We start from the raw sequence: 14411 nt of genomic DNA, 5'->3' as shown, positions 1-14411 counted from the left end.
ACAAAACCCTCCTTTGTCAGGAGTCATTTGTCACACAAAATACTCCTTTGTTAGGAGTCATGTACCACAAAAAACCCACTTCTCTACCCAGCAGGAGGTACACACAAAACACTCCTTTGTCAGGAGGCATGTACCACACAAAACCCTCCTTTGTCAGGAGTCATTTGTCACACAAAACACTCCTTTGTCAGGAATCATGTCCCACACAAAACACTCCTTTGTCAGGAGTCATGTACCAAACAAAACACTTCTCTACCCAGCAGGAGTTACACACAAAACACTCCTTTGTCAGGAGTCATGTATCACTACACTACTCTTAGTACTCGGTAATCCTATTTTGTTGTCCTGGGTTCAACTCTTAGTCCTCGATAATGCTTCTTTGTTGGGTTGGTCTTCTAGTATTTGGTATTTGGTAATCCAACTCTGTAGTCCTGAGTTTGACTCCTAGTATTGGATAATCCTACTCTGTGGGTCCTGGGTTTGACTCCTAGTACAGAGTAATCATACTCTGTAGTCCTGGGTTTGACTCCTAGTATTTGATAATCCTACTCTGTAGTCCTGGGTTTGACTCCTAGTACTCAGTAATTATACTCTGTAGTCCTGGGTTTGACTCCTAGTACTCAGTAATCATACTCTGTAGTCCTGGGTTTGACTCCTAGTACTCGGTTATTATATATAATCCTACTCTGTAGTCCTGGGTTCGATTCCTAGTACTCGGTTATTATATATAATCCTACTCTGTAGTCCAGGGTTTGACTCCTAGTACTCGGTTATTATATATAATCCTACTCTGTAGTCCTGGGTTCGATTCCTAGTACTCAGTAATCCTACTCTGTAGTCCTGGGTTTGATTCCTAGTACTCAGTAATCCTACTCTGTAGTCCTGGGTTGGAATCCTAGTATTAGGTATTCCTGGGTTTGACTAGTAATTGAGGTAAAATGTAAAAAAGAGACCTTGGTGAAATCTTTATAACACAAACACCAATAAGTTCTATCACCTTGTAGTAAGAATGGACTAGATTGTATGTAAACAGTTAAAAGCGTCCAAAGTAACTGCTCGGAAGTTAGTTGAAAGGTTAATAAAACCACCTAAAGCATTTAATTTTCCTTGTGAATAAAAAAAATTAGGTTGCAGATCCAACAGAGTGGTAAGTGTTTATTAGATAAAGATTCCCAGGCCATAGAATGGAGCATTATATTTATAGATTGTCAGCTAAAACTCCAGCACACTCCTAACCCCACAGTCTCAGGCCTACAAACTCCACTTTTACAATCTTCTGATAAAACCATTATGTTATCGAAAGTCGATGGATGACAGACTCCAAGTGTGGCATAAAATCATCTTGGTCTTTCCGACCAGGTGAGCTAATGATACCAAAGGAAGTTTCATTTAACTTGAGTGTAACTAAATATGATGTATTTCTGGACCATAACATTGTTTTAAGGCATGAAGGGATAAACATCAAATTAAACAGCTCCCTAATCAACGAACACTTCTTCTCAGCATGCTGCTACCCCTTTGTCCAGCTGGGTAGACTTGAACAATTAGAGTATACTATGGTGCCTTAGTCAAGGATTCCTTGAAAAGAACAATACGTATATACATACATATAACTGCTGTCAGTGTGTTACACAAAATAGGAAACTTTTATCAGTCCAGGGTCAATGAGCTGTATACCAGGAGCCAGTGGTCAGCAGGTCACAGATAAGACACATATATATATATTAATCTAACATAGATATATATTGTACATTCCCATCAAGTTGGTATCCTGCATGAACACCTAGTTCTCAAAAGAAACTCCAGGTGTTCTCTAGCAGTCAAACAATACATCTGCCTCCATTACAGTACCACCTCCATGGTAGAGATAATTTCAGTACATTACGATAACTTCACTTCATAGGAAATGTTTCCATTTTCAAGTGTGTAACCAATGACAACCGACATAGGCAACCAGTATTGATAGAGTGTTTAATAATAACTCTGCTATTTTTCCTCTGAAGTGTGAAACCCCAAAATAATTTCAACACCAGATACATAAGTAATACTATGATGCATGGAAGTTTATAAACTGCACAACCTCATTATAATTTACTGATCAAAACATGTTGTTTTAGTTTTGAAATTGAAGCGTCAACTGGACAAGGTCTCAAAACTGGTCATATTTCAGCAAAACACTGTAAGATTTCTGATCCTGCAATTCAGTTCCTCTTATAATCCACATGCCATCAAAGAGTTCAAATTCGTCAACAATACCCAACACAGCTCATAGTGGAAAACAGGGTAACTATTTTTCAGATTTTGGAATAAAATGTGAGGCTGTTGATTTTGACAGAAACCCTAGGAGGTCAGCTGTTTATGGGCAAACTTACATCACTACAAAATACACTTGGACTGATTTGTTGCTTAAAACTTCACACGAGTACAAAACAACATGGTATTTTCAGGTGTGCAATACAGGCAAAACACATGAAATTACGGAAGCTGAGATACTTCTGGTCATCAACCAGTCCAGTTCCACTACCTCTAAATGGAATATATTTCCTCTTCATAATATAACTTATTAAAGAAATTAGAAATGAAACCAACTTACCGATCATGTGGAGGACTTCTAATGAGGACAGACAGCTGTAGATCCGGCGCATAAACCCCTCGAGGAAGATCACCTCGGACAGACACAGGCACAGACTTCGTAAGTTACAAGGAAAGGCGTTGAGGTCATTGAAGTCGTGCAATTGCATAGCATTGGAAAAGTCTAGGGTCATGTAGTTCAAGTTTGGACACTTGTTGGCCAGTTCGTGTAATATGGGAGCAGTGATCAATTCACACGGGAGTTCTATATACTTCATTGTGGAACCGAAACGTATCCCGATCAGGGATAAAAGCAGGTCTATGTTAGTAACGTGTAATCCTGAATACTCTGGCCGTAGTGATACAACGTGCCACAATCGACTATCGTAAGCCAACATGCGCCATTTCTTGCACACCTGCGCTACGTAACTTAACTCTGGATGCTTCAGGTAGGAAAATACTTTCAGCAGCAACTTTTCTGGAATCTTCTGGATTGTACAGCTCTGAAATAAAACAAAAGTCATACATTAGATACTATTTAAATACTGCATGAATATACGTTGATATTCTCAATGTCTCCTTTGTATATGAATCTACAAAATGAACATTACAACCATTATGTTATCAATATATCCAGGATAAAGACTCCTCCATTTTTTATTTTGTAAGATGCATTTAAGTTCATTTAAATACTGTATAGCTTTGAATCAATCGCTTGAGTGACAAAGATTATTTAAGTGCTTATTTGCCAATATTGCTTTAATGACGGTACACATACATGTGTACAACTGATACAAAACACAGTAATAATCAAAGAACCCTTTCAATTCATTGACCAATAGCTGAATAGTGAATGTAAATACACAAATTGAACAGCATTTTTTTAATTGCCACACTGGTGTGAATGCAAATAGCTTACATAAACTATTTAACATAATTCATTAGTGGGATAGAATGTTCATATGAGTATGATAATAACAACAAAACCATCACAGGGTTGTGACAACATAAGCCTGTCACATTTCATGTAGTATCCCATTCATCGTTAAATTGGTGAATGTACACAAAATAGCATCATGCTTACCTAAGGTTCTGAAAAATCTTTGGTTTAAAATGAACAAAGGGCTGTAACTCTGTATATAGATTGGCACAGGACCGGATTTTAGTATGTGACACTCAATCTTCTAAAAATACATGTACATAAGTATAACAAGCTAGGGAAACAAAAGGGAATTAGCAAGGAAGTTCAATAAGAAAACAAAAAACTCTGTATAAAGTGGGGCACATCACCCAGTTTTATTATGCAACACTTTGCGATGGAGGCGTATAAAGGGACATAAAAGAAATGTTGAGAAATCAGGAAAAGCAGGACCCTTAAAGTTTGATGGCAGTATGCAAATTGGTAAGTGAAATGAGATGCATTGTATAAAGCTTGTAATACACGTAAGTATATGCCACAACCAGGAAGTCAACTAATGTTAATATGATGCAATGTGGCTCAGTTTCTGTTTAACTCCATCTGTTCAATAAATAGAATTACAAGTGTATCTCCAAATAAAATAGAATATATCACTACTTGCTACATACCACATCATTGATATAAGACTACCAATCAGGAAACAATGACATATGAAGTATAAATTTACAATGAATCGTTATTTTATGTTGCAAGGTGGTGCATGTCCCGGCGCCAGACAGTTTGCAATATTTTACAAGGAACGAATCTCAGCCATCAATATTTGATATGATACTGTAACAGTTTCATAGGAGGACATTTTGACATTTGCATTTAATATGCCTCCATAAATTTATCTATACCAGATCCTGTGACTGTGTGTGACTGTTATTACAATTACAATTTATAACAAAATTAACTGTATTTTCATGTAACTATAGATAGCATTACTACAATTCTGTTAGTACTGGTATGTAAATTGCTAATATTCAAGTGGTCCTTTTTTTTAGAAATTGTTGTGAGTGTTTTACCATATTTCACCACAGAAAAACCCAGGGACCTTAGAAATGGAAACAAAATGCTATGGACCATGACTATTTTGTGTGATGGCTCATCCAATCTTACAGACCTAAGGTACAATGTATATTCTATATAGTTATAACTTCCACTCTCCACTCAGCATTGTTAACTCATTCACCCCTGAAGACGCATTTGAACTCCTATAATTCAAAGGTTGGAATAGTTCATTATGAAATTTTAGAGGTGAATGAGTTAATCCAGCCACCACTTATCTGTTTGTCCAAATATCCAGCCTTGATCATCCAGCCAACACTAAACTTTCTGTGAAGGAATGTGGCTGGATTATCTATAGGGAATGAAGGTAGTTGGATTGTCTATCTACTGGTTAAGAAGGTGGTTGGAATGTCTAACTGGTAAAGAAGGTGGCTGGTTTCTCTACTGGGCACACTGTTATGTTATTAACCCAATAAGGACATTGATGTAATGTTGTAACATATCACCATTGATTTCCTCTGTGTGGACACAAGAAAATCTTATTCAGTGGGAAAACGTCATTAGGCTTAAGCTTATCATGCAATCATTAGGTGGAATACACCAGCAGGCCTATAACTTGTTTTTCCATTGAACCTGCTGAGGATTTCATAAAACAAACAGATGTGGAAATCATAACTGTTTGGGAGGTAAATGGCTTTGCTAGAGGAAGATCCATGGAAACAATGTTTGAGGGTGATTGGGGTACTTGGTACAGTAGTATAGTGGGATGTCATCTTCTTGTCATGTACTACCAGTGAGTAGGGATCTGGTAGTATACCAGCGTGTGTGTGTGTGTGTGTGTGTTGGGGGAGGGGGATGCTATGCAAATAGTCACCTCAGTAATTCTACCTAACCAGGCAAGATAAAGTAGTCTGGACTATTATATATATATACATGCCAGCAAACATGGATGAAAGCGAGAATGTACTTTCTGAGTACTTGTAATCTAGACAGATAAGATGGGCTGAAGAGCCCTTTGAATTTTCTCCTAAAGCCATGGTGGGGTTTATTGGGAGATCATCCCCTTCAGATATTGGTATCACACCTCAAGACTGTGTATCAGCTTGTCTCTGATGAACTGTTACAGTAAATATCCTTAAATGTTTGAAGGTTCATATCATTTTATTGCAGATTAAACCTTGTATATGTTTATATGATTATCCCAACTGCATGGACTTACTGTTCGAAGTTAAGTTCAGGATGGCCCTTGGTTGGAACTCATTTGGCCCATTGCATCCCCATCTTAATTACTTACAAAGGTAACTGCTGGTATTTGTACCAGAAGATATTTCTTCATACACATATGTCATTACCAACACTACAGTGTAAACGGGGCTGATCAGGTCACAGTTGTGAAGGCCATTTCCATCTGAGTAAATACCCTGTAATCACTTCCAGCCTGTGTCAGAGTTATATCCATTATGATCATACGCGCAGCTGACTACTGGATAATGTCTCCCATTACATACCTATACCATGTACACCAATCCAAGGGTCATGGCACAGATACCGACCCCATGGTCAGTATATATACCTATACAATGTAAACCAATCGAAGGGTCATGGCACAGATACCGACCCCATGGTCAGTATACCTATACCATGTACACCAATCAAAGGGTCACATATGCCGACCCCATGGTCAGTATACCTATACCTTGTACACCAATCAAAGGGTCACATATACCGACCCCATGGTCAGTATATATACCTATACCATGTACACCAATCAAAGGGTCACAGATACCGACACCATGGTCAGTATACCTATACCATGTACACCAATCAAGGGGTCACAGATCCCGACCCCATGGTCAGTATATCTGTCCTGTATACCACTCAGAGAAACATGGCATTAATCACAACCCTACAGGACCCTAAGGTTCATATACCCAGTCTGTACACCGCTCAAAGCGACATCATCTGACCTCAACCTCATGGTCCATATACCTATCCTGTGCACTTGTAATAGGAGAAAAAGAAAAGCAAGGCCAGACTAGGAATCGTCCTTACCCTAGACAGATACTCTTTACTAATTGAGCTACCTGATTGCCAATGAACAAACTAGTCGAGCTCTGCTTCATTCCTCCCTCCTTGTTCTAAGTCTTCGCCCCCAAAGACAACACTATTTACAACCCAGGTTCTGATATCCCCTTGCCAAGCATTCACTCAGCATTTTAAGCAAGGGTTGGCAAGCCCGCAAACTTGGTATTAGGAGTAGGGAAAATGCATGACCAGACTGGGATTCAAACCTGGAACCTTCTGAGCCCTCAACAGACGCTGAACCAATTGAGCTACCTGGTCACCAACAACCAACCCGGTCCAGCTCTGCTACACACCAGGCACAGATCAAAACCCCATGGTCAATATGCCAAGCCTGTACATCACCTTTACATCTGACAAGGTACACTAATGAGGTCTTAATGTCCCAGACTCCTTTGGCAGAAATCAATAACAGTCATACATTAATTTGACTGAATTCATGGAATAAAAAATTCAACACCTGTTGCAACCTGGAATAGAATTTTTCCCCACCTATAAAATATGCAAGACCTATAAAAAAAATCCTTCTAAACAGGGCTACAAAATGTCATTGTTTGGTTCCTTAAAGCAAAAAATGCTGTAAGCTATGAGCTTCACAGTTGCAATTGTATGCCTTATTTATTATGATTTAAAGCCTTCTGCAGGATTGATGAGTAGGTTCGTAGCTGTACCAGAAGTAGTTATCTACTAAAAACAAAGGTCAGATTCCATCACAGCACCACTGGATCATAACAAAGATCAGTGAAGACGTTGTTCTTAACTCTACCATAACACAGCCTATCACTGCACTTCTCTACCATAACACAGCCTATCACTGCACTTCTCTACCATAACACAGCCTATCACTGCACTTCTCTACCATAACAAATATCAGGGGTAATACCTATCAGGAATAGGTCACCTCAATCAGGTAATCAATGTCATTAAATAAAGACATTTCTACTTTTTCTGAAGTAAACGTTATCAGGTTTTTCTTTCATCAACGATAACAACACTGGAATTAGCAGAAATAAACCACACTGCTAATGACCCAGTAAGAGCACCAGGTGCAAGTGAATTACCCAAGAAGTGAGATGTCATTACTTGAGATTTTTCTTAAATTAGACAAAAAAAAAGTATCTAAGAACAGGTATTGCGATCTTGTTGCTGAAATGCACTCAAACTGTTAATACCAGTAAATAGCACTTCAATACATCTTAATACATCCTTGACAGGTCAAAACAGAAATTCCTGTGAAAGTGTGCGATGGGCCTATACTACTTCATCATGCTGTTGTATAATTTTTCACTGTCTATATATATGAACAGCACTAGAACCCCTAGCCTATAGGTTATAATTTCAGCCAGGACCCCTATATGTTATAATATCAGCCAGGACCCCTGTAGGTTTTAGTTTTAGCCAAGAACTCTGTAGGTTTAGATTTTAGCAAGGACCCCTTTAGGTTTTAGTTTCAGCCAGGACCCCTATAGGTTTTAATTTCAGCCAGGACCCCTGTAGGTTTTAGTTCCAGCCAGGACCCCTGTAGTAATTCTTTTCAGCACTACAGGTTTTCGTTGTAATCATGTTATTTGTTATAGATGTAAAAGCTTACTACTTTGAGTTATGTCCCTTTGAAAAAATGTACATGTAGGTCTGCCAAAACCAATTACCCGGTACCAGGGGCAATGTACATATGCTTCTGCTCAATCAGATTATAATACTTTCGTTACAGCGAGAGAACATCTCAGCTGATTTTTACATTCTAATACAAATTCATGTTCACTGAATGGTTTTGGTCTCTATCTTGATGTGAGCCATGTCTGAGAAAGCCTGGAGAACTCTAACCACGCGTGCATAGGTATAACTGGTGACCTTCTGCTTGTATCTGTGTTTATACTCATTCAGTCCCTATATTGGTGGAATATGTTCTATCTCATCATAAAAGCCTACTCTATATCTTCAATAGTACAGCGGTTGTCTGTTTTCTTTATTAGTAAACACAGGAGAAGCTCCCAGACGTTTGATGAATGAGCCCTACCTAAGAAACAGGTAAACAGACCACTAGGGTAACTTACAAACTGGGAGATGTGGCCTCAGCGATTTCCAATAGAACGGCTCCAATACTATACCACACTGCAGCTATAGCCTAGACACACAAGATTTGGTGCTACACCATCGTAAAGCTGTCAGGAATTTCATGCTATAGCAGATCCAAGGATTGGTCTCTGGAGTTCAAAAGCATTACGATACAACGAGATTGTTCTCTCTCCTAATTATCATGAAATACCTGCGCTATGTTTGGTAAATATTTTTAACAGAGCTTAAATTCCAACACCTGCCAATTTTCCCAGTAGAAGGAGGAAGTATCCCTGTGTTTTTAACTTCAATCTCTCGAATATAATTTTCATGATCTTATATGATCTATTTGCCATTCAGATAATACTTACTTAATCTAAACCATTGATGCCAATTTTATATAAAGTAGCCTGTAGGGTAGATTTCTATCGTTGTTTCAGTATTTGTCAGTCTGTTTCATTCATGTACCTATAACACAGGTGCTTCCCTGTTTGTGAATACCCAGTCCTTCTATACATGCATTTGTTTTTTGAATACTTTCAATTTACAAAAACGGGAAACTCAAAGGATTATTTTCCCCCAAATATCAAATGAAATGATAAAATAGAAATACTATTTATATTATGAATTCCCCTCTTGAAATAGTGAATATGAATTACAGAGAAAACACCTAGATATGAAATAATTGACAGAAATGTTGGAATTAAGAATATTTAAATAAGTATCTTAGATGATAAGGGTGTGCTCTATATGAAATCCAGATGTGCATGTTTTACTACCATTAAGTAGAGGCCACAAAAACTGACTCTCACTCATCGTAACAGGCTCACAGTTTTGTATGGCCAAAGGAAAGGAAACTATTCTGCTTGTTATCCCATAAATAAGCTGTCAATCGACAAAAGATTCAGCTATGTCTAAGAAAGAGGCAATATCTTTGATACTGAAGAGACATATCTCACAGAAACTGGAGTCTCTGAGAGAATGGAGAGCGCTAGATTGGCTGGAATGAAGACTCATGATGCCAATGGTTACATCACATGCAATACACCCATTACCATGGTTACGTAAGCCCCTGGGGTGAGGCAGAGGCTGTGTTTCTGGTGGGGAGGAAATTTCTCTGTTTTCTCAGTGACTAAGAAACAGACAAATTTAAACATTTACGCCTACAGAAGTTACAGGCACGATACACACTGGTAAATAAGGCATCGAGATCACAAATAAATATTTTCTAATTAAAAAAAAGTTAATTGGTAACAGAGTTTGCCTTAAACAGTTTTGGTATCAAATGCAAAAGTAAACAAATGCACAATGGATAAGATAATTTCTTTGTGGAACATTTTTGTCCTTAGTTGCTGTAAACACTGTGAACATGTCTGTGAGCTGGTACACAGATCTAGAGCGTAAGTACAGGAGACTTGGAGCGGAGCGGGAGAGTAAGAGTCCACACCTTCTTTCTGATGGCCGACACGTATAACATTAACAGTATACATACCAAAGTTGGGACAGACATTACCAACATTACACAGGAATACCTAGGGAATCACACACAGAAAATAGGCTCGCTGTTGTCAACACCACTCATCGTACACTTACATGTACATAAAGATGTGCTATTATAGGATCACTATCTACTGTAGCATCTCCCTGTAATTGTAGCTATATTGCACACCCTAACACTGTATCTCTGTAAAATTGTGTGATCTATCTTTTAGCTATAAAACTCAGAATATCCATTACACTGCCACATCAGCTAATCTAGACTAACTTGAATTGTGACTTAACGACAAATTATTCCCTTTATAGAATGTGGTCACAGAAGCTGACAAAACAGAAGATATGCCTGAAACTTCAACTTGCGACCAGAAATAATTTACTCAGTGTCTTTCCATATTTGTAATGAAACCAAGATAATACTGAGTTGTAAAACAAAGCAGCAGTAACTTTATGATGACTAAATGACCAGATCCCAGGACAGTAAGACTAGCAGTAGCACAAAAGTAAAAATCATATAAAGCTAATCTCTTCAAAATAGGTCTAAATTTGATGATACCACCCATTTATTTTCTATATTTACATACAAAATCTGTTTATAGCACTGAAGAACATTAGATAGACAATTGCAACCAAAATTTGTTTGATTACACCTCATACTCTATACTGTAGGAGTCAGAATAAAATCTTCAAAATAACTTACAAGCATGAGGTCAATGTCAAATACAGTGTAGAAAATCTACAACAGGGCATTCAAAAATAATTGGTCACTAATAACAAAGTATGCTAAACAATAACAACATTCCAGCTGCTGTAACAACCTGACTGTTGTAACCTCCTGACTACTGTATTCTCTGGACTACTGTGTAAATCTCTGCACTGTTGTAATCTCCGGACTACTGTTATCTCCCGACTGCTGTAATCTCCCGATTACTGTAATCTTCAGACTGCTGTAATCTTCGAACTACTGTTATGTCCGGACTGCTGTAATCTCCCGACTTCTGCCATCTCTGGACTACTGTAATCTCTTGAATACTGCAATCTCCCAACTGCTGTAATTTCCCGACTTCTGTAATCTACCGATTACTGTAATCTCCCAACTACTGTAATCTCCTGGCTACTGTATTCTCCCGACTACTGTAATCTCCCGACTGCTGTAATATCCCTTCTGCTGTTATCTCCGGACTGTTGTAATCTTAGGACTACTGTAATCTCCCGACTGCTGTAATCTCCTGAATGAATAATCAGGGATAATTTAACTCCATCATGAAAATTAATTAGTGATTTGCCCCTTAGTAATCTCTATCAGATTACATTTGCAGAGATCAAACTGGAAACATAGTTCTTAAACTTGTATTATAACAACTTGACAGCACCTGACCTGAAACATCACTCCTGTACACGACCTGCAATAGCCTATACATACCCCACACTGAAAGCTTGTCACATTAAGTCACCAATGATACCTCAAGTCACCAACAATACCTCAAAAGACACCTCACTCTGACAGCTTGTCACCAAAGACACATTAAGTCACCAATGATACCTCAATGCAAGTCACCAACAATACCTCACACTGACAGCTTGTAAGTCAAATGACCTCAAGCTTAAGTCACCAAAGATACTTCTAGTCACCATAGATAACTCACAATGAAAACTTGTCAGACAAGATACCTCAAATCACTGAAGATACCTCATAATGAAAGCTTGTCGGACAAGATACCTCAAATCACCGAAGATACCTCATAATGAAAGCTTGTCAGACAAGATACCTCAAATCACCGAAGATACCTCATAATGAAAGCTTGTCAGCTAATTAAAATACCTCAAGTTATTAATAATGAATGAAAATACATTGTCAGACTTTAAGTTTACCGTAAAATTAGACAACTAAGATATTAAATGTCAGAAAAAGCAAGCAGTTTGTTATCAAAGATAACAGAGAGGAATTAAAAATCAATGTTTCATTGCTATTTTTTATGTTCTCAGGTTAAAGGAAAGGAAGATAATCTAAACATTGTTTTAGTGATGTTTTTTTTATAGTCTTCCTTTTTTATCTGTGAAAAGCAAGATTTATTTTGTTGCACTGTCAAATTGAGTGCGATAGTTCTCTGGCTGATGGCTGCAGAGAGATATGGGGCTTAATGCTGCTGACAGAACATGAAAATCAATGTCAATTAAGATGGCTACAAAACAACAGATGTACAGTAATTTAGCTATCCACAGCTAATGGCTCATTGTTCACCTTCACTTGTTCTCCGCAAAAATTCAATCAGCAATATGTCCTCAAAACTACCATTTCTTCAGCTTTGATTCCTTTTTCGAATGCCTTTTTAATGTATTGTATCATCACACTTACTGCAGACACAGGGTTCAATCACGAAGATACAATCAGTGATGTGTCCTATAATTAGACATATAATGAAATGCACTCTATAACACACTGCTTAGTGTAGTAAACCTGCTGGTACAGCAGCTAATTCAAAAAATAAATTGGATCAGGAGGATGGTAAATATCTTAACTTGGATAGGTGTCTGCCAATTATCAGACTATCTAAAATGTAACTTGGCTAATTACACACTGATAAACAACTGGCAATTGTCATTTAATAAGTAAATGGCAAGAAGTACCTAAAAACTTAGAAATAATGCTAGTGACTTGAATTATGACAAATTTGCTGACCATCTATCTCCTGATTCTTCCTGTTCATGCGGCCATCCAATTGAAAATTCTGAACACTTCTTCTTCTTTTGTCCAAATTACTCTAATTCCAGAAATCTAATTCATGATATCTATACCAGAGTTGGCTATTTAAATGTCCATCTTTTGACATCTGGAGTTACTGACTTACCTACTGAAATAAATATGTTTATATTGTCTAATGTTGAAAAGTATATTATTGCATTTAAATGGTTAGGACGATGTAATTAAATGTTTAAATATTATCAAACTATTATATATGCTTTTCTGCATGTATAGATAATTAAATGACTTATTTTCTGTATTTAACTTAACTCCAACATAATTGTTGATAGTTGCTCGTCAATTTAGATAATATTATTATAAAGTGAATGAGTATTGACATGAGCGTGTAAAGAGTGTAAGTTGGCAATTGTATGATTGAGTGTATGAGTATAATACAATAATATAAATAGCTTATTAATTACATATAATATATATAATGTCTTACTAACACCATCATGGAGAAGATTGATATAGGCCTAGCCTGTTATCTTATCCATTTATATATATATATGATAATATATGTTTACCGTCTACATAATTTCTTTGACCGATATATGTTAATATATATATATATATATAATGAAATTAGTTTTAAAAAAAAAAAGTGCTTTAAAACGGAAAACTAGCTATTTCCATTGATACGAATTACATTTGATAATATACATGTACTAGGAAAAAATGCCTGTTTTCATTTTTTGACAATTTCATGTTTTTTTACCTTCCAATTTCCAGATCTGTATAAAGAAAAAAACGATGAGAGTAGTCTGTTTTATATTATTTGTATTCATCTTCAGTACATAATATTGCTGATACTAAAATATGATGTAAAACTTTATCACTCACATGGCAAGCCTTTTAATTGAATCCATTGAGGGTATTTCAAATATCTAAACACCATGTACAGTAATACATGTATCAAAAAGAAATACCAAACTTTGTTTTACAAAATTGCATACCACAAAAAATCTTCTTTCATGTTTCCAAAATAAAAGAACTAGGACATAGTACAATATATGATATATATTATAAATAGTTAATATATTTATCAAATCTTTGTGTTCATAAAATATAAATTTTTGTCCACCAGTCAGAGTATTGCCTACAAGTAGACAGTTCCCTCCTGTGACTAAGGCCCCTCCCACGTCACCTGAACATAGCCACACCCGACCAACATTACTACTTAGTACCCACCGGCACGATGTACTCCCGATCCTTAAGCTGGGTAGATGCGCTGGCCACCTGGCTGGCATCCTGAGCAACGTTGAATATTGTTGCACGAAATCCGTCCATTTTCCTCAGTCATAAGAAAGGTTACACCTTGTCAGAAACACCTTAATCCATCGTAGTTCTCTGCTTAACTGTTCGCCTGCCGTCCTCGGCATGCGGTTTCGTTTACTATGATTTGCCGCAAGCGGCTGCTGATGCTGATTCAAGCCGTTTCCCGCGATTGTTGACTATGCAAATGTCAAAGTTCACCTGTATTGTCGTTAAAAGAAT

General features: G+C 37.2%; 1 protein-coding gene across 5 annotated transcripts in view; it reads right to left on the bottom strand.

The window, feature by feature from the left end:
- The window catches only part of LOC110464571 (uncharacterized F-box/LRR-repeat protein C02F5.7-like), a 71209-nt gene that overhangs the window by 37915 nt on the left and 18883 nt on the right, over positions 1–14411 (bottom strand). For 3 of the 5 annotated variants that reach the window (XM_021519873.1, XM_021519878.1, XM_021519865.1), the window contains exon 2: positions 2594–3074. In XM_021519873.1, coding sequence (XP_021375548.1) covers positions 2594–3074 — 481 coding nt within the window. Of the gene's footprint in view, positions 1–2593; positions 3075–13632; positions 13649–14105; positions 14300–14411 lie in introns of those variants that run through there. The other 2 variants (XM_021519857.1, XM_021519850.1) reach the window with 2 other exon arrangements.

The sequence above is a fragment of the Mizuhopecten yessoensis genome, unplaced genomic scaffold (genome assembly GCF_002113885.1).
Source record: "Mizuhopecten yessoensis strain PY_sf001 unplaced genomic scaffold, ASM211388v2 scaffold1539, whole genome shotgun sequence".
NCBI classification, from domain to species: Eukaryota; Metazoa; Mollusca; class Bivalvia; order Pectinida; family Pectinidae; genus Mizuhopecten; species Mizuhopecten yessoensis.
Note: the sequence above shows the minus strand (reverse complement) of the source record. Positions and strands in the feature narration are given on the sequence as shown.